Raw genomic sequence first — 21,942 nt, 5'->3', positions numbered from 1 at the left:
TCAGTTCAAGTCTTTGCTCAATTCTTTCTATCTCAAAGCACTTACTGGGCGCCCCCACACATATCTTACCTGCTCTGCTCTTTCTTTCTCTCCCAGAATTCAGCAATTTCGAACATACGTTATGACTGACTTTTAGGATATGTCTCTTGTTTCTCTTTTTTCCCACCCCACTCGCAGAACACTCCCTGAGGGCAGGGATCCATGTGTTGTTGTTTTTACTGCTCAAGGCCTGGCCCATATGGGCATCCAAACTTTTGGGGAATGAATGAATGAATGAATGAATGAATGAATGAATAGAAACAATAAGAATATCTACCTCATATGGTTACTGTGAAGCTTCAGTGAGCTGATCCACCGAAAGAGCCTAGCTCACGGCCAACACAGAAGAAACACCAACATATTAACCGGTGATGACATCGACTGTGTTATAGTAAATCCCATTGTGAAGTTCTACGGTGTCCTGTCATCGTGTGACTCAACACCAGTGCAAATGGCAAATCGCCCCTTTTCATGTTGAAATTGGCATATGTGAGCTCTTTGAGGGCAGGATCCACGTCTCCTTTGCCACCTGTGAGTCCCTAACCCCTAGCACAGCCTGGCCTCTGGGAGACATGCCAACTGAATTGCATCAACTCATCCTTCAAATCTGAAAACCTGGGCTGTCAACAATACCAGTGTTGCAACATCTCTGTCGTATGATTCAGTAAACTTTGAAACCCAGTTTGCATGTTCCAAGACAGTGGTTCTCGACCTGAAATACTCACTAGATGGAATCACCTGGAAGCCTTTTTTTTCTTTTTTTCTTAAGTATGGTAGCTCCTACCCCAGAAATTCTGGTTAATTAGACAGGTGTGGGGCCAGGGCATCAGGAATTTTTACAAGGTCCTCAGATGTTTGTAATGTGCACCATGGTTGAGAAACACTGTTTAGAATAGATAAAATAAACACAGTAATAAGAAAATAGAGAAAGGGCAATAAAAAGCTAAACTAGGGAATGTAGAGTCCACGTGTTCATGGAATGTGTTGGTCTTAGAGCAACCCCCATGTTGCAGTCTCCGGTGGTAAAACCCTTCGAGCCTTCCAGAACCCACCCATGGCACTGGAACGTGGGAAGAGGGAGGAGGCCTAGATGCTGGGAGGCCGCTGGCCTACGCCTCCCTGTGGTCTGGCTGTAAGCTGATGGCAGTGACCTTATCTAGTGCTTACTTCAGAGGCCACAGAGCTTCATGTGTGTGATCCCCTTACATGCCTCCTCTGGGCCTCTCTGACTCCAGACCCATTGTGGCGTGATCCGGGAAGGGTTTTCACTCCCTGCAGTTCACATCTTCATGTGTCTCCTAATGTAAAGAAAGATCAGGATGGAGTGGCCGCCTGCGTTGGCAACATGGGGCCTTGGCTATGGAGCCCCGACTGCAGCAGCTGGAGGACTGAGAAGACCTTTCTGGTCCTGAATTGGTTCCCTGTTCTCTTACCTTGGGCCTTCTCTCAGCGAGAAAGTCAGACGTGTCCAAAATAACCTGAGTCAGAGTGAATGAGTGCCCGGATGATATGCAAGGCATCCGTGCAGTGACACGATTATGTGACCGTGTTTGTGCCTGTCCCTTCTGCACATGCATTACCTGCACATGCATTACCTCATTTCATCCTCTTAGCTCTCTGAGGGAGACCAGATGCACATCTTAGAGACTGGGTACCCACCTGTAGACGAGGAATCAGTGGTACTGTGTAGAAAGTCCTTTGCTCCAGGATGTAGAGCTGGAAACCCAGCCGAGCCTATTTTGAATTGCCAAAATCTCTATTGGTGGTATTTTTGTTATTATTATTACTAGAGGCTCGATGCACGAAATTCGTGCAAGGGCCTTGGCCCCAGCCCCGCCCGCCGCTGCAGCGGCCGGGGGGCCTCTGACGTAGCCCCCACCTGCCACTGCCTCAGCCAAGGGCCTCTGCCAAGGCCTGCCCGCTGCGGCTTTGTCCAGAAGGAAGGATGTCTGGAGGGATGTCAGGTCTAATTAGCATATTACACTTTTATTAGTATAGGTTGTTACTATTTCATTATTATTATTTTTAAGAATATCTTCTTATTAAACTTTTACAGTTGAGTTGTCTATACTATTATTTCCCTATTCACTTCTTTTTTCTTTCTCTTAAATCGAGTCTAAATTTAGAGCTCAGATGTCTTTGCTATTACATTTGGTTAAATAAGAGTATGGATGTGACTTTTTATGTGAATGCCTCTTATGAATCCTTTATTATAAACCACCCCACATCAGTTGATTTCAAAGATACCACTATCCAGCAAATCTATGGTTGGGGCTTGAAATAATTTTAGAGTTTCTATTATTAGTTCAGGTCTAGGTTTTTCAACATCATATAATATTATTGTGACCAACTAAGCAAGTTTTTAAATCTGTAAAATTGAAGAGGCCAAAAAGGAAATGGTTTTATACTGGCCTGAACATTTCAACTGACTAGATTTTGTTTTTCAGGAAATATTTCCAAAATACAGAAAAGCACAGAGTACTATGATAAACACCCATGAACCTTCCCTGCTCTATCAACGCCTTTCCTTATGCCATATTTGCTTTAGAAATTCTTTAAAGCATGACAACATTACCAATAATGTTGAAGAACCACGAGCACTCCTCCCAACTGCATTTCACTCTGGGGAGAATGGCACAGTGATGGTAAACCAGTTCTCCCGGCTGAGGACAAGGGAGGAGAACCTGAGATTGACAGTGTTTGCCAATTCCTATGGTGCAAACACTCCCACCCCAGCAGATTTCAAGCTCCTAACAAGACATCACTGAACATGGAATTAGGAATAAATATGCAGAATTGGCTCTGGCAAGCCAGTATAATCTGGCTTAATATGTCTCTATAACTGTAACTGCTATCCAAGACTTGGTGTTTCATTCCCAAGTATGATTTTGTTGCCATGGCTATATGTGTAAGCATTTATTTAAACTATGTAACATGCTTTCACTCATTTCAAACATAGCATAAAGTATGTCCATTTTTACAAATCTTTTTCACTCAACGTTTTTAAGATTTATAGCTCTATTTTGTTTATTTTAACTGCTGCGTACTATTCCACTGGGGGGATACATTACTTTGCCTTTTGCCGATTACAGTAAGACCCAGCATCTTTTCTTGTTTATTGGCTCATATCCATTGCTTATCTGTGTGTTGGGATGTTTCTTTTCCATGTTGTTGTATAGGAGTTGTTGATGAATTCTGGCTGGTGATCTTTGTAGATTATGTGAGCTGCAAATTATGTCCTCGTATGAGACTTGTTTTTTTAACTTTCATTGTGGTTTCTTTGAAAAGAAGTCATAAAATTCACAAGTTTGACTACACTAAATAAATATACTTTTTATAGCACGTGGGTTTTGTGTTTAAAAAATTATCTCCTGTTCTCAGTTCATAAATTTATTTTTCCCGTAGAGCCTTAAAATCTTGCTCTTTACATGTATCTTTAACTAAAATTGATAGAAGTATGGTATATGTTAGGAATCCCAGATTCTTATTGGCAAATGGCTAGCCAGAGGGTGAAAATACACCCTGTCTATGCTGATTTGTAGTTCTGCATTCTCTCCAGATCAGGTTGCACGTACGCATGGGTCTGTGGCTGCGCTCTGTACTCTGTTTCGCTGGCCGATTTGATTATCCCTGCCCCATGTCACATGTCCTAATTATTAAGCCCACATTGCTCTTCTTCAACATTGGCTTAGCTTTTCTTGACTCTGTGCACTGGCAAGTTCAATGAAGAACTCTGTTGGGATTTTTATTGAAATTGCATTAAATTTATACATTAATTTTGGCAGAATTGACATCTTTACAATATTGAGTCATCCCATCCATAAACATAATCTCTTTAATCAAGCCTTTTAAAATGTTCTGTAATAATGTTTTATAATTTATCCATCATTTTCATACATGTCATTTTTTAAATTTTCTATTTTTTAATTGGTTGTTATTGTCATCTAGTAATGCTTTTGATTTTTACATGTTGATAATGTATCCAACTGACTTTCTAAACTTTCCCATTAGTTATAATAGTGGTTTATAGATTTTATTTTTTTTCTATGCAGACAGTGGTATCTGAAAATGAGAATTTTTTTTTGTCTTCCTTTACAATTCTACCCCTTATGTTTTTTTCTTGTCTTATTACTTTGACCAAGTCCTACCACATAATGTTGATTAGATGTTGACATCCTTATCTTTTTTTTACATTAGCAGGAATGCTCTAACTCTTTTACCACTAAGTGTGATGTTTGCTCTGGGATTTAGATAAACATTTCCTCTTATTTTGCTAAGATATTATTGTGAATTAATATTGGATTTTATAGAATGCTTAATATGCCTCTAATAAAATTAGCATATGATTTCTTTCCTATTCATAATGTAGTAAATTATATTAATAGGATTTCTGATTTAATCATACATATATTACTGGGATAAACCTACCTGGTCATGATGTTTTATATATTTATACACTGATAAGTTTGATTTGTTTGTATTTTTTAAAGAATTTTTTCATTCATGTTCATAAGCGACAATAGCATATCATTCTTTCCTTGTACTATCATTGTTCAGTGTTGGTATATAACTAGATTTAAATTTTATTTCACAAGTATTCCAACATGAAATGTTTTAGAACGCAATTGAGACTTCATTTTTGTTTTCTTTTTTATGCCAAAATTCCCCTTTATCTCCTAAGCCCTATGATAGCCTAGATATTTAAGTTTCTGGTTTGGTGTCTGGAAGAAATCTCCAAATGGTCAGGAAACTAGGTCAGTCAACACACACACACACACACACACACCCCACTTTCCCCATTTTAACTTGCCCCTCAAATCCCTAAAACTTTATGTTTTTCACTGCTAACTAAAGAAGAAATGTCAACTACTATATTCAGCATCACTCTCTTGGAATAGAAAAGAGTTATCTAAACTATAACTTGAATATTTCTTTAAGAATAAAGAATGAGGAGCCCTGGCTAGGCTGGCTCAGTTGATTAGAGTGTCGTCCTACACTAAAACGTTGTGGGTTTGATTCCCGGTCAGGGCACATACCCAGGTTGCGTATTTGATCCCCAGTTGGGGTGTATATGAGAGGCAACAGATTGATGTTTCTCTCTCATATCAGAGTTTCTCCCTGTGTCTCTCCTTCTCCCTTCCTCTCTAAAGTAAAAAAATAAAATATAAAAAGAATAAAGAGTGAGGAAATAGAAACCATTTCTCCATATTGAATTCTATTTTTAAATTATATTTTAGCAAATTAAAATCATCAGAGCTCCCTTCCTTCTTCAAAAGATGGAGTAAAACTATCCTTTTTTCCTTCAATTCATCTTCAATACCTACGTGAAATCACTACTGTGTGTAAAACGCTGGGCTAAGTCTAGTGGTATAGAGATTAATGACACCATGGATAGCAGAGGCAGTAAGTCCTATAATCAAGGAGTGAACAAAATGCTTGGGGAACTCTGAGGAACATGCAATTAATTTTATCTGGAGGAGCTAGTGAATGCTTCACAGAGCAAATACCGTATTCATATATCTTACAACAAAAAAAGGATTGGGGCAATGCTTTCTTTTCTCCCTTGAAATGTAATTTAGAAGATGAATCGTGGGATACAGATCACAATAAGGAAAGATGGGGGCAGTTCTCTTTTCTTTTAGTGATTTTCATGCCACCACAATGTCTTTAACTTCTGCTCAGTGGTTGAAATATTTTTACCCACAGACTTCTTCCATGTGAACTTTTCAAGGCCAGTGCTGATGTGTCAGTAAAATGAATGGCACATTTAGAACTGTTAATCTCACCTGGTTTTCCGTTCCCACATGTGCCCCTGTGATGCCATGACCTACTTGGGTGGGTGGGAAAAGGAGGGGGCTGCTGAGTCTATTGCAGACCGGAAGGGGAGAGGCGGCGTTCCCGAATCTCGTGCAGTGTGAGACAGTCCAATCTTCAAGGTCAAAATACTGTTCCCAACTTCAAGTTCACATCAGTGGTCAGAGAAAATGTTGTATGTAATACGTTCTGCAAAAGAGAACAGTGTTTTCTCTAATTTCCCATCCAAACCAAGAACTTGAATTCAAGTAAAAAATCGTATTTTCTTTTTTATAGCCCTACTCAAAAAGGAGAAAATATATGGAACAGTTACTCAGGGAAAAGGGAAAATACCCCAAACCTGAATGTAGGGTGACTCTAATTTCAGTTTTGAGAACAAAACACAATCCGCGAGTCACCCCTTCCTGCTAATGTCCACGTGGAGTTGCTCATTAGTTACCTGATGCAATGAGAAACCTAGGCCCCACCCCACAGGCTGTAGCTCGAGGGACAGCCCTGCTTCCAGTCGTTATGGAGTGTCTGCAGTGGCTGCTATACCATGGCCCATGGCCCCATGTGTGTGCCCTTAGTATGTGGCACATTTATGTTATAATTAGTCCTCTTTTTATATCTCCCATACTCCCTGTTGTTCATCAAACTCCAGCCACAGGGCTTCCTTTCTGTACTTCACTTAAGAATACACCAAGTTCCTTCTGTCCTGGACTCACAACCAGTTTCTTAAATGTCTTTCTCTTATAGCCCTCCCTACACTCAAGTATCACCTTCCACGACTACTCCAACACCCTTCCACCCTCACCCAGCCTCCGGTACCCTCCATCACATCACCCTCTTTATGTTTCATATCATATAGTACAATGTCATATTATTACTTTCACATTTCTTATTAAGTGATAAGATGCTATGGTGTGTGAATTTCTCCTGTAATTTCATTTAGGGATTAGTTTTTAGCAAAATGGGTTTTTAATATTTGATTTTTTGTGTAAGAATACTTGACATGAGCCCTAACTGGTTTAGCTCAGTGGTTGAGTGTCAGCCTGCGGACTGAAGGGTCCTGGGTTTGATTCCCGATCAGGGCACATGCCTGGGTTGCAGGTTCAATCCCCAGTAGAGGGTGTGCAGGAGGCAGCCAATCAATGATTCTCTCTCATCATTGATGTTTCTATCTCTCTCTCCCTCTCCCTTCCTCTCTGAAATCAATAAAAATATTTTTTAAAAGAAGAATGCTTGACATGAGATGTACCCTTTTAACAAATTTGTAAGTATACAATACATTATTGTTCACTTGGGTACAATGTTGTACAGCAGGTCTCTAAGATGTATTCATCTTGTTTAACTGAAACTATATGCCTGTTGACCAGCAACTCCTCCATTTCCCACACCCCCAGCCCCTGGCAACCACCCTCCTACCACCTCATTCTAGGAGTTTGACTATTTTAGATTCCTCATATAAGTGGAATCATGACAGTATTTGTCTTCCTGTGACTGGCTTAATTCATGTAGCATATGTCCTCAAGTTTCATACATGTTAGGACATATTGCAGAATGTCCTTATTTTTTTTTTTTTTAAGGCTAAATAGCATTTCATTCCACATTCTAGATCAGGGGTGGGCAAACTTTTTGACTCGAGGGCCACAATGGGTTCTTAAACTGGACCGGAGGGCCGGAACAAAAGCATGGATGGAGTGTTTGTGTGAACTAATATAAATTCAAAGTAAAGGAGCAGAGGGGAGAGCAAGAGAACCAGATAGAACAGCCGGATCCGGCCCGTGGGCCGTAGTTTGCCCAAGGCTGTTCTAGATATTTTATCCATTCATGGACGTTTAGCTTCTTTCCACATCTTGGCTTTGTCTTTGTTTGTTTGTTTTGAGCTTTACTCTTTGTTATTGAATTATTTTCTTTAGCTTTGGGTTAACAGTTGCAATGAACATGGGAGTGCTCGTGTCTCTTCAATATCCTCATTTCCATTCTTTTGGATAAATGCCCCAAAGTGGAATTGGTGGATCATATGGTAGCTCCATTTTTTATTTTTTAAGAACCGCCATACTGCTTTCCATAGCAGCGGCACCATTTCGTGTTCCCACTAGCAGTGCACACAGGTTCCAGTTCCTCACATCCTTGACAACATTTGTTGTCTTTTGTTTGATGTTGTGTTTTTTAGTTATTCAGTTACTAACTCCATCACCCCTGATGAGAACATCGTCACCAAGTGACAGGGCCTTGGTCCATGTTCTTTACTCTCTAATCCCAGTGCCTATAACAGTGCCCAACATGCGAGGCTTTCAGTGATTACTATGTTGAGTGGAGAGCAAGCAAGGTGGCGGGCCAGCTATGTCAGGATGATAGCCCTGGTGACAAGGGAATGAGTGAATTCCTATTACATCCTCCTCACTGTTCCCCATTTTTTGTGTGTTTATCCTATTTTAGAAAAGAGTTGGAAAGGAGAGCTGGCCAGGTGACTCAGACAAGGCCTCCCACGTAGGCAGGTACTGTGCTGAAGGCACCATGATGCAGAGTCCAGCCCTCAGCTTTCTCAAGTCAGTCAGGAAACAAATCCTTCAATCCATGTGTTTAGAACATAGCACAGAACTGCATTTAGAGCCCTGACACTAACCCCAGCTGTGGCCATTATTAGCTGTGTGACCGAAGGTAAACCACCTTTTTTTTAGGAAGCCATGGTTTCCTCACCTTAAAATTAGGGGTTGAGACTGGAAGGTGTCTGAGCAACCTCCCAGATCTGTGGTTCTTAAGCAATTAGCGCCAGTTATTCATACCTGTGAGCTTTACCTAGAGCCTGGGTGGGTCCCCTAAGACACTTCCTCCTGCCAGCAAGTCAACTGTGGAAATGACATTAAAGCTGCCGGGAGAGCTCGATGAGAATAACATTTAGAACGTAAGGAGTTAACTGTTGTCAAGGAGTATTTCTATTAAGCTCTGAGAAGTGACATGATGAATTCTGCTCAGAATTCTTCTGTGCCCAGAAAGAGGATTAATATTGAAAGACTGGACACAAAACCCACATCCAAAGCACGGCATCCTCCAGGAATGGGACACTGGACCAGAAGCAGGGCTTCTTCAGCTATTCTTTTTCTTCAGCCTTTTATCTCCATCCAGTGTTTAGGTCCCAGTGATTAGATTTCAACTGTCTTTAATTTACTCATATCCATCGTTTTAGAAAAGATTTTTTGGGGGGAATTTTTATAAGAGTCTATTTGAGCCAAACTGATGACATAGACTAGGGAGCAAAATCTCAAATGCTCCTATAAAAAATATTGATATAAATATCAGAACTATATTTTCCAAACTAAAAATAATCTTACAAAGGGAGTGTGTTTTATGACAATATTAGGAAAGAATTTTCAAGTTGGGACTCTCCTGAAATCATACATTTGGTAAAAGATCCTTTCAAAATGCAAGAGAGACCAATAGATTTCAAAGTAATGGTAAATAGCACGTTGGTATACTTTCAGACTCCAGCAAACCCCTAAGAAACTACGGCTTGTTGAGTTTCAGTATAATAGCCAAGAGAGGTACCCCCACTTATCTGAAAGGCTATTAAAATAGTCCTCCCTTTTCTAATGACATATGTGTGTGAGGCGGGACTTTCCTCTGTATACGTCAACCAAGATAACAGATTGCAGTAGATTGAACGCAGAAGCAGAGATGAGATTCTATCTGGGTTAAGTAGACATTAGAGATTTGCAAACATTTAAAACAATGCTACTCTTCTCACTAATATTTTTTGGTTTTATAAAATCTATTTTTCACAGAAATTTATGTTAACATGATTATATTTATTATGAAGTGAATTGGTGGATTTTTTTCACATTGTTTTAATTTTTAATGTAGAACATAACAATAGATAGAACCCACATAAATACCTCTTCAGAGCGTAAAACGGCTCTAATACCAGCCGCTGAGAGGCGCTGCCTGGGAGTGAGCGCTGTTCTTCTGCACAAAGTTTGCGGTCGGCTTGAGGTGTCTCACCTTCAAATAGAAATTGACAAATAGAAGATCCCGGATATTTGGCGAGAGCCTCCAACATGAATGACAGAAGCAAACGCGGTCAGAAAGAAAGGAGCTCAGCCGTAACCAAGGAGCAGGAACAAAAAGTCCAAAATAGTAATGACAGTATCATCCTTGGAGAGCAAAGGTTTTACATCCTTAAATAAGAACAGACACATAGGAAGAGCTTCTTTAAAAAAGAAAAAAAAAAAAAAAACATCTGAAATGGTATCTAAGAAACAAGGTTTCCAACACAGGCGCTGGGGGAAGGGCGTTGTCAGGATGGTGTTGGGGAGAGAACCCCGCAGAGGCGGAGGGCCGCCTTTTCAGGTGGGAGCGGGAGGACAGAGGGGACCAGCAGGTTGTCACCAGAAAAGAAGACACCAATAGATGACCTGATGTTTGCACACAGTGAGACGAGAGTTATACTCTGACGAAAAGTTGAAGGATAAATTAGTGGTGTGTACACAAAGGAGAGAGAGAGAGAGAGTTTTAACTCCAAGGGAAACATGGTTATATAAGAAAGGAAATGTAATTATGGTGTCCTGCAAGGCTCATGAGAATAATATTTAAAATGTAATAATATCTAAAAATGTAAGCTCTGACTTTAATCAAATTTCATAACAGAACTCATTGAGAAGATGGGAGGTGGGCAGGTTTAGGGAAATTCAGAAGTAAATACCACGCAAAACTGAAAATAATGAAAATGTGGCATCTGCATGTTTAGAAACATGGGTACATGCAGCAGACACGGCTACAGTGGAACATGCTTCTGGACTGTGGCAATCGAAGGTGGGAAACAGAACGCAAGGCTATTTAAGTTATTAAACATGTAGTGCACAGCTAATTAAAATAAACACTCAATATAGTAAAATATGTATTAATACAGCAATGCAATATGGAAATGCATTAACATTTACGCTGAGAATGCCCTTTGACCCAGCAATTCCATTTGTAGAATTTTATCCAACTATGCGAAATTAGTTAAATGAATTATGCTATTTTTACCCAATGAAATATCATGCTGTTACTTCAAATAAGGAATTATTTAAAAAATAATATAGATTTGCATCTAAGAAAAGATCTTTTCTTCCCTAGCATATCTTTCCTCTAGAGCACAATCTTTGTTTAAAATTTTATATTTGTTAGTGTGATAGAATGTCCAACTCTTCCAATGGATTCCAAGCTCCAGGAGACCCAGGCCAGAGACCATATCTCGGTTTGCTCACTGATGTATTTGCTCTTGGTGCTTGCACAGTCCCTGGTGCGTGGAACGCTATTTGATGAATGAATGAGTGTGTGTGAGCACCCACGGCGACAGTGAGAAACACCTAGAAGACATAAATGTTGGTCAGAGCTTATCTCTGAGTGGGAGAGTTACAGATCAGACCAAAGTTTAAATTCCTGTTCCGTGATGACCTTGGGAAGTCCCTAGCTAAGCCTCGGATATAATGACAATAGGTCCTCAGTTATCCAATTAAATGATTCCTTGTAAAGGTCATATAAATGTTTAAACCTCTAAGGTATATAAAATGTCCTCCACCATAAAACTACAATCTAATATTTCCTTTTTTGTTTGTTTGTTTATTAGTGAACTTTTGCAAGATTTGGAAAACTGTGAAAATGATCCTGTGGCCATAGCAGAATGTTTTGTGTCCAAGGTAAGCGGGGTTGGTTTTTCTGGGCCATCAGCACAGATACAGAGTACAAATTGTTTTCATTTTACTGTTAAAATGACTTGTTTGTTTCATGGTGCGTGAAGTTAGCCACTAATCTCACTCTGGCTTCTTTCTTTTTTTCTTTTTACCAGCAAGGGGAAAAATAGACTTTCCCCAGTAAGTTAGGAAATAATAACTTAGTAGTTGTCCTGAAATTTGTATAGCAAATTGTATGATGTTACTCGTCTTTCATAGAGAAAACCTTTAAATTTGGGGAAATTAGGGAATAGAAGAATGTTAGAAAAATAAATAAATGTAAAATACCACCAGACCAATCCAGGGGTCCTCAAACTACGGCCCGCGGGCCACATGCGGCCCGCCGAGGACATTTATCCAGCCCGCCGGGTGCCGCTGCCTGTCCTGCTTAGCAGCCAACTCGTCCTGGGCCCGCAGTGCGCATAGGAATTTGTTCATAGTTTTTTTTTTAAACTATAGTCTGGCCCTCCAACGGTCTGAGGGACAGTGAACTGGCCCCCTGTTTAAAAAGTTTGAGGACCCCTGATAGACTCTAAATATTTTATGTATAATATATAGGGCACTAGCTGAGGCTATATAATTATCATTTAGGGGCTAAAGAGAAGCAGAATTAATCTCTGCCATCGTAACAATGTATTCTTATTCTCCTACATTTTTCTTAAGCTGCATTGATGGTTTAGAAAAACACAAGGAAAGGCATTTGACGTTTAAAGCTTAAATGGCAGTTGGTGCGTACTCTGTGCCCAGATAGGAGACAGAATTCTGAAACATACAAGGCAACCCTTTCCAACATTACTTTCTGGACGTACACATAGAATCCGATCGTGAGTTTCTCTGAAAAATTCAACAGCTTTTGCCTGGAAAACCTCTAGCAGAAATTGTTTTGCAGCAAAACCTTGTGTGATTTCTGCAGTTGTGGTCTCACAGGTACAAAGCGTTAAGCAAAGCTCAGTGCTTTGGGATCCGCCAAGAATTGGCACCTCTTTTCAAGCTCCAAAGTCTAATGCAAGTCCAGTGGGAACTCGGAGGTGTCCCCCCAGCCTGACCTGGCTCCGACCTTGCCCCTCGGGGTCATGTGTGACGGCTGCAGGTCTGTCCAGTGGCTCTGGACCCAAGCATAGCACTCCGGGTTTTATTGCAGTGAGGTTCCTTAAAGGCAGCTGTCGGCCTTGTATATAAAACACTCCTGACTTGGTGGGTGGGTGTGGGTGTGGGCGTGTTAACTTGTGAAATGTTTGTGCCCACATGGCTGCATGCAGTACTTTTCAGAAGTTGCCTGTGTCGTAATTAATTCTCCTAAAGGGTGGGAATATGAAAACGAGGAGGAAAATGAAAGCGGGAGAAATGGGTCAAAAGATATGCCAAGTATATCAAAGGAGATATGTTAAAGTAACCGCAGCGCATAAACAACATCGAGGCTTTTGGAGACGTTTGGGCTTTTACTGGTAACTGTAATCACAAGTTGATTAAAGACGGTCCAGCATATGCTTAGCTCCGGCTTAATTATTCACATAAAAGTCTGTTTATGGGCCACGTTGCCAACTCCCAAATCTCATTTTTCATTGTAATAGCGCCAGGTTTAATTAGAAGACCGACTCGGGAGTCCACACGCTCCCATGTGAGCAGGGAACTGTGAGGGGGTGTTGGGTCCTGGCACGACCTGCCCTTCACTCAGCACCCTGACATTTAGAAGATGCTACGTTTTCTGAAGCGCAAGCAGCTGCTCAGCTCCGGGAGGATGGAAAATTGCTTTAATTGAGGAGCCATTAATGAAAGAGGCAAAGCTGGCGGTTGACTTGGGCTTTCATCTGAAGCACTGGGGCCTGCACAGGTTCACCTTTGACCTCGCGCTTGTGGTCTGAGTAGGTTACAGGAATCCCTACTGACAGCCGGAGAGCCAGGGGGCAGGTCTCAGCTGCTGCTCCTTCGGGCGGAGCGCAGAGCGCAGAGGCCTTTCTCCCGAGGGATAGAGGTGAAGGCCGCTCCTGGGCAGGCCAGGCTGCCTCCCGGCTGAGCATCCGTCTGCTCGAAGGACCCTAGAAACACCCAGAGCAGGCTGACCTCCATTTCCTGCCTCCCCCTCCACCCTCCTTTCCATCCCTTATCTGGACTGTGACCTGCGCTGACCCTGGGTTACAGTTAGCAAGGAGACAAAGTTTGTCTTCAGAGGTCCAGCGCCCCGATTAGCCTCCTCCTCACCCTGGATGCCTGGCCTTCCTCCCATCGCTGCCGTTCTCCCTCTAGGGCCCAGCCCTGCACACGTGTGCACACCCCCCACACACACTTACTGAACGTGTTCTCCCTCTAGGGCCCAGCCCTGCACACGTGTGTGCGCACCCCCCACACACACTTACTGAACGTATCCCCCGAAAACGCTGATATCCCATATTCGTATCAGGCCAATGTCACCTTACCCATGTGCTCTTTACAAATGAACCCTTTCTCATTGTGTCCAGGGAAACTTTGTCCAATAAAAAAATGTTAAATCTAATCCCACTTGAGTTTATCAGAAAGGATTCTAAATAAAAATTCCTTTTAAATCAGAAAAAAAATGTATTTAAACCATTCAAGTTCTAAAAAGTAAAATAAAAGGCACTGTGGAGAGTGGTTCATTGGCCTTGAATTATTTATTCTGACTCAGAGAGTTGCAATAAAAAATTTAAAAACCTAGCTCCTGCCCCCTTACCCACCCATCTGTAAACCCCTTTCCCTCGGCAGTCTAGGGAAAAATTTGTCAAGGGCCTTGCAATTGACCAAAAAGGTTATTGGGTACTTACAATAGAAAACCTGCCATTGCCCTCAATGGGAAAAAGCTTAAGGACGGCTCCTTGGAGGAAATAAAGCCTTAGTTCAGTGTCAGAGGATGCGCATTGGCTCTCCAGGAAAAAAAAAAAAAGTGGGGAAGATAGTGGGCAGACACACATGGCTCCTTTCATTGTCTTTGAATTAAATTACAAGGCTGTCGATTGTAGATCACTGATAGCAACATGCAGTAAAGGATCTTGGCCACAGACATGCCAACGGATACTGTCCCGTAGAGAGACGGTTGCTTTCTTTACTCACCCACCTCTACAGAAAAAGCCACTTTTGGGTCATTTGTAAACTTGTTCAGCATTCCTCACTGACCAAAGTGTGATAATTCTTCTTCTTTGATCCAGTTGTACTATCTTACCACCTTCCTCATTAAGAGGTTAAATAAAATCTTTGACAGTGTTCGTGTTATATGTGTGTGAAAGTATGGTTCTACCTTTTAAAACAATTATGCTTTAAGATCAGGAAGTATTGATTGGCTATTTCCCAATATGTGATTGCATGACTAAACATCTGAAAGATGAAGAAATACTAGGGGGTGGAATATGACCATAGCGAAAGGCAAGAACCCCACACTGGTTAGTCAGACACACTGCACTGAGGCATGGCTAACATGCCAGATCCGTACAGATGGGTAGACTTGGGTCCAGCTGTCAAATAATTCCCAGCTTAGCAGAAGAGAGGGGATTCAGTAGCTCAACAAGTATATCCCAGGTGAGCACAGTATGGTGCCCATGCTGCAGGAACTCACAGCCTGGAGTGGGAGACAGACAGGTACACGGAACATGTCACTGTCCTTTGGTAAATGCCACAAGAAAGCTAAACATTGGGTTTTGTGGGAGCCCAGAGCAGGAGCAGTTGGCTCAGCCCAAACGCTTAAGGAAGGCACCGTGGAGGAAATAGAGCCTTAGTTCAATGTCAAAGGATGCGCTGTGGCTCTCTGGTGAAAAAGGTGGGGAAGATGGCGGGCAGAGATAACTGCAGACAAACAGCTGCTTTCTCTGGCCTGCACATGCTTCTATCGTGACATTGAAATCATCTACTTCTGTCTCTCCCACACTGCAAATCCACCGAAGGACTGGGAGCACTGGGGCAGAAGCCCTCTTTCCCCCTCTTCCTTTTCACCTTCACATTTCCCTAACACGGCAGATGCTTGAGGAGTGTTTATTGAACTCAAGTGCATGTGGATTCTAGCTATGACACCAAGTGGATAAAAAGGCGCAGATGTTTGCCACAAGGGCTCCGGAGGCGGGCTCACATTGTCCGAGAAACAGATCTAAAGGCATGAGTGCTGTTTATTCTTATTGTTTTTAAGTGAATGGTGATGTCTCTGCTTTTTTGCCCATGAAAGTCTCTTTTGTTGCCTTGCAGAGTGAAGAGTTCCACATTTACACCCAGTATTGCACCAACTATCCGAGGTAGGTTTTGGGGGTGTGCGTCAGCACTTTCAGATGGTCTCAAGTCAGTGAGGCCAGTGGATGTCGGTGTCGGGCGTAGGTGGCTGGCACTGCGCCAAATACTGTGGGGACACTGGAAAACCCGCTAGCCCGGGTGACAGAGGTGCCCACACACTGGTCCGTCCGGGCGTTGGGCTCCCGGGAGAGGTGCCACAGGGAAAATCATGAAAGACCCTCCAAGAGACGGGAAAGGTTGCGGGGTGTCCTTCAGTGGAAAACCAAATAAACCGTGTCTTTTGCTTGACGTCTTGTCTAGTAACCCTTTTGTATGTGTGCCAGGTTCCTAAAAAGCTCCGAAGGCCTACCACTGAGTGTGTGTAATCTGGCTGTTTTTTGCTGTCAGTTCTATGAACTATGTACGTTTTATGGAGTTCCGAGAAAGGAAAGATCATCAGTTTAGGAGAGAAGAGAGGACTCATGGCCTCACCTGATCACTGCCTCTGTGTTGCTTACTGTGGGAGCGCTGGGTGGGCCGTTTAGGGCGCACCCCCAGACAGGTGGTCGGCAAACTGCGGCTCTCGAGCCATATGCAGCTCGCGGGCCGCGGTTTGCCGCTCTGTTGACTAATGAGTTTGCCGACCACTGCCCTAGACCATATGTTGACTATTTCAGTAAGGCCTAAGACCATCGGTCATGCTGACTGAATTTCTTTTTTGTGCAAAAGACACTTATTGAGCACTGATTCATTCCTAATCACTGTGTATACTGCCGTAAATAGAAATGTGGCTGAATTTAACCTTCACAGCAGCCCAGAGATATCCAGGGATTAAAACAAAGCAGAACAGCCATCACAGTGTGGGCCCACAATAGGTCCTCAGCCTGTGCCAGTTCACCATCACCTGCCCCATCCCACTGCATGGGTGAAGCAATGAGGCGCTGATGGGTTTACTGATTTTACAAGGGTCACATAGTTCACGAGTGGCCCCAAGAGGATTCTCTAACCTCACGGCTCATGCCACTACATCTTTGTAAAGTTTCTGAAACTTTATGGACCCCCATTCCCACCCCCATGTCTTTTGATGGTCAATTTTCCCACGTGCTTCTTGAGTTGTTATACCAGAGGCCGGACAGGAAGATGAGAGCCCGGGAGGTTTTATACGCTCTGTGGCCAGGCGTGGTGGAGACTTGTCTCTGAGAGTTATGTGGGTGGTGGGCCCCACCTAGAAGAGCAGCCAGCAGGCTGAGCCCTAATGCTGCTACAGTAGGAAGAACAAATGGGGCCCCTGCTCGAGTGGCCCCGGAAAGCCAGTGTGGATTAAAAGGCATGAAGCCGAGGCTTACTTCCTGAAGGCAGGCCACTTTCCGCTGGGGGATTGTAGTCTCTTCCTCTAGGCGTTGGTTAGGATATCGGGCTGTGGCGATGTATTTGGTGGGTGGCCAACCATACTTTTCCCAGGTTTCCCTAAAAACAAAACAAACCATTACCTACAGATTGGTACCTTTATCACTCATGCATATCTGTAGACCCACCCACAATTCACACAGTTTCACTTAAGCAATGTTCTCTCCTAGAGTTTCCACATCTATGCTGAGGGTATCAGGAAATTGTAGGGTGCCCCAACTAAGTCCATGGTGCTTAGAGTGAAAACCAGCATTGTCCCACACCCACATTCAGAGAAATCACAGGATCGACTTCTCAAAACTTCCTCCTGAGGGAAAGGAAAAGCCACCCACACTGTAGAACCGACAGAGCTCTGGACCCAATGATGAGGGGGGGGGGGGGGGGGAGTGGGGGGAGGGGGGACTTGTTGGGGGATTCTTTCTGTATAAATCTCATTCAAACATGTCATTTGAAGAAAGAACTTCTGAATTTGTAATTTGGGGAGTTTATGTATTAAGATTTTTTTTTACTTAGTAATAAGAAAGGAGAGTACAAAATAAAGGCTCTTTCTTCAGGGTCATGGGAAAGGCAGAATCATTGGTGCCGGAACGTTTTTGAAAGCCTGTCACTCATAGAGGGAGGTCGCGAGCTTGGTGCACGTTGATAAGAAATAGGAACTATATCCCTCGCCTTCAGGCAGTTTCTAGTCTTTCGAGGGTCAGAACCCAACTGAATGCAGTAGTGGAAGAGCGAGTTAGAAAAGATCAAATTAATGAGCACAAATGAATACAGTACGAACTCAGTAATGTGCAATAGAAACAAAATATACTGATATGAAGAAGTAGTACATCCCAGTGAGCTGAGTTAGGGACACTTGGGGGAAGTGATTTCTTATTTTGAAGAAAACAATGTGTTAGAGATGCCTAAAAGACATTCTCAGAGAAAAAAAAAAAATTAAAGGCATTCTCAGTGAAGCAGACACATCCAGTTCTTGCCCAATTCTGTGTTTTCATCTTCATAGAAGTTTTCCTCTTGGCCCTTGTCTCCTCTCGACCCCTTGTCTCCAGTCAGTTTGCTCCTAAGGCCCGAGCTTCCCTTTCCTGCCTTAAGCCAAGAATGCCAGGTGTTTTGGCCCATCTGACAACTTTTCTTCCCCTCAGATCCAAGGCTGGTGATATTAAATGTCACCAGCACATCTTGACAGATGTCCACCTTCTTCATACCAGTCACACCCCAGTGATTTCCCTGGGAAGTGACACAGACCGCCCTCTCTCCCCCAGGGCTGCCGGACACAGTTGGGTGATTGTCCTCAGATGTCCCCCTGTGCCCTGGAGTGCAGGCTGCTCAGGAGTTCCTTAACCTTGGACGAGAGCTCCAGTCCTCAGATGGCCAGTGGCCACTGAGCAGCTGATTCCGACTCTCAGGAGCCTGATAGAAGTCCCACCGTTACATGATGAAAAGAGTTGGAAATCTCAATTTAGGGGGGAAACAAACCCATCTGAAGAGATATTTGTCCGAGCAGATGGCTCCAAAGGGATCCTAATAGCTTCATGAGGGGACCTGCATTTCCATGGAGTTCTGTTTTGTTGTTTGGCTCTGTCTGATTTTCTAAATTAATCCTGAAAACAGATTACTGACTTGGGGAGAAATTACTTCCACCTGCTTCCTTCTAAGTTATGAGACCATAATATTTTAATGTGTGTGTGTGTGTGTGTGTGTGTGTGTGTGTGTGATGACACAAGCCACTAGCTTGCTTTATTTCTGAGATTTGAGCATTGTTTCAACCATTCCCCTGGGATTCTTGGGAACCATCCATATATGTGTGTGTGTGTGTGTGTGTGTGTGTGTGTGTGTGTGTGTGTGTATTGATTTCAGAGAGGAAGGAAGAGGGAGAGAGAGAGAGAGAAACATCAATGATGAGAGAGAATCATTGAGGGAATCGTTGATCAGCTGCCTCCTGCCACAATCCCCACTAGAGATCGAGCCTGTAACTCAGGCATGTGCCCTGACTGGGAATCGAACCATGACTTCCTGGTTCATAGGACGACACTCAGCCACTGAACCACAAAGGCCGGGCTGGGAGCCATCCTTATTACCTTTGGGGTAGCTGACCCTCTTTCCTAATACACCCCGTGAGGTGCACTCCTTACGGAGCAAGGGTATCCAGCTGTTTCAGAAGCTGTCTTTAGAATAAGCAGAGCCACTTGGAGGGGCAAAGAGGGGTCTGTTCAAAGATTCTCAAAGGGAAGTTGACCTGCGGGACCAGGTCTCTGAAGACTTGCACTAAATGCAGTCTGTGCATCATACAAAGACGACCAGCAGAGGGGCAATAATGTCCGCCATGGGGCTGGATCTGCTGGGGGGAGGGGCTCCTTTTTCTCAGTGTAGAGGTGCCCGCTCCTTGCATTCGAACCTGTGGAAACTGAATACACATGTGTGGTTTGAGCAGATGGGGTTCAATTGGGGGCTAACAGCCGCTGCAAATCCCCTTTGCTAAGCCGTGTGTCCGCGTAGGGGCCAAATCCCTGGAAGGAAGGGGCTTGCTTGCTGCTTAGAGGCATGTGTCTATGGGTGGCCATCGCTGTTGGGGTGTCCTTCTCTAACTCACCCACCCAGCGGGACAGCTTTGTCTCGCTTACGCAGAGGCCTTCCTGTCCAGCTATCGCTCTGTTGCTTCCCTGCCGTGTAAAACCTGAAGACGCATGTTACGCATTACAGTTTAGATACAAACCTTTCTTCTTCTTCGTGCAGATCTGTGGCTGTGCTAACGGAGTGCATGAGGAACAAGACCCTGGCCAAGTTCTTCAGGGAACGTCAGGAAACTCTGAAGCACTCACTGCCTCTGGGGTCCTATCTCTTGAAACCAGTTCAGCGGATTCTCAAGTATCACCTCCTTTTGCACGTAAGTTTCGGCCTGCGCTCGAGTTCGTTCCAGAGGATGGGGATTTTGTGTGTGTATGTTAGATTTAGGGGGGGAAATATCAGAAGCGGCTGGGGACATATGGAAACGTTTTCCACACTCATACTTTACAACTGACTAATCTGCTTTGAGGAATTAGAGATATTTATGTTCGAGGCCTGCCGCCCCATTGACAGCAGCGAAGTACAGATTCATTCCAGTTCTGATAGGCCGGGGCTCAGGAGCACCTCATGCTGGCAGTGACGGTTCCAGGCAGGGAGTGATCATCTTAATGAAAAACAGATTTCTTGGGGTTTTTTTTTACTTCCTTGAGCCCAGATTCAGTAGGCAGTGGGGAGGGAGAGCGATTGGTCTCAGATCGGCTTTTATATGAGCAAGGAGCAGCGGCTGAAAGGGGAGAAGACAGGTGAGCAGTGTGATGAACGATCTTTGAGGTGGGCTTAGCATCACGTCAGGGTATCTTTTCTTTACATCATTTCCCATTATTTGGACAAAATTCAAGGAAGCTTTAGAAACAAAGGCAGTCGGAGCACTCATATGCTCATTTCTTACCCAAGGACGTTGATAAAAATGGACAAACGTTGTGTTGAAGTAACTTTCGTGCTGTAGGTAGAATCGGATTGCCAATGCAGCAGGAGAAAGACAGGGTGCGCAGTGGTTAGCGGCTGGCTCGGGGGCAAGACTGCCTGGGTTCCCATACTATAAATCGCCCATGTACACTGTGGCTCACAGGCATTCAGTAAAAATAAATTATTATTGTTATCATATCCTTTTTGTCCTACATTAAAATTTTTTCTTAGTGAGATTTTAATTCAGAGTTCCTCTCCATATCAACATGTCTGCAATTTGCATGTATCTCTTTTTAAGCGATTCCAGATTTCTAACTTGGATAATCATTCCAAAGGCTTGCTCAGTTCACACATCTAACATTTTAAGAACCCTTATGTTCCTTCTTTACCAGGACTTTCTCAATTTAGTCTGTTTGCCTGGGTGGCTCATCTTTGAAGAATATCGTGTCCTGTGAAGCCACATCAGGGAAAGTACTTTAATTGTTAAATTGATGCTAATAACTTCTTAGATTAGTGGGATTTCAACATGTGAATTTGGGGGGCGACACATTCAGTCTATAACATCTGGTAATGAATAAAAAAGGGAAGAACAGTGGTTAGATTATTTGAAAACTAACTTCTGGTTGCCTTTGAAGTATTTTTGCTTTTATTGTTTATTTAGAGAGTGTTCTTTCTGTGTCATTCACATCACTTCAAAGTTGTTAGCCATCCGTGAAGATCCCACAAGAATACGCACTGTACTCCTGAGACTGTTGATGAACAGATTGCCTTTCGGACTAAAAGAAGAAATTAGTTTGTTGTGTTTTTTTAACTTCGCTGTTGATGTTGAGCTTACCTGGGGAGTTGTTAGTTTGGAGATACAGTTTTAAAGGACCTTTCTGAAGGAAATGTAAATTCCTTTCCAGTTTCTAACTAGATGGAAAACTTGAATACTCAGTAAAAGTAAAGATTTATGAAATATGACTATACAATAATCTTTATAAGTTATACCAGAAGATTCAACCTCCACCCATTAGCTTAATGAATATGCATGATGAATGTCATGGAAATGATTTAATGGACTATACTGTCTTCCTGTGTTTTGCATATTTCTATAGGGTTACTGTTATTTTTGTTTAAAGAAGAGATAGCCTAATTTCATGAGCATTTATTGGTCACCCAGCTCTCTGGGAGGCCCTGTTGAGAAGATAAAGGACAAAAGTAGCTATGCAGTCGTCCTTGGCTTTCCACTCTTAGGAATTCTAGGGGCATGTGTCTTATGTGCTGGAAGAAATTAGTGCAGAGATTGTGTCCCTTTCTCATCTCCCTGGCATTG

At 43.0% G+C, this 21,942-nt stretch overlaps 1 protein-coding gene across 4 annotated transcripts in view; it reads left to right on the top strand.

The window, feature by feature from the left end:
• The window catches only part of PLEKHG1 (pleckstrin homology and RhoGEF domain containing G1), a 201,611-nt gene that overhangs the window by 152,872 nt on the left and 26,797 nt on the right, over nt 1–21,942 (top strand). For all 4 annotated transcript variants that reach the window (XM_080665864.1, XM_080665865.1, XM_080665863.1 and 1 more), the window contains 3 exons: nt 11,447–11,516; nt 15,732–15,778; nt 19,890–20,040. In XM_080665864.1, the coding sequence (XP_080521990.1) occupies nt 11,447–11,516; nt 15,732–15,778; nt 19,890–20,040 (268 nt within the window). The remainder of the gene's footprint in view (nt 1–11,446; nt 11,517–15,731; nt 15,779–19,889; nt 20,041–21,942) is intronic.

The sequence above is a fragment of the Plecotus auritus genome, assembly GCF_963455305.1.
Source record: "Plecotus auritus genome assembly, chromosome: 4".
Taxonomy (NCBI): domain Eukaryota; kingdom Metazoa; phylum Chordata; class Mammalia; order Chiroptera; family Vespertilionidae; genus Plecotus; species Plecotus auritus.
Note: the sequence above shows the minus strand (reverse complement) of the source record. Positions and strands in the feature narration are given on the sequence as shown.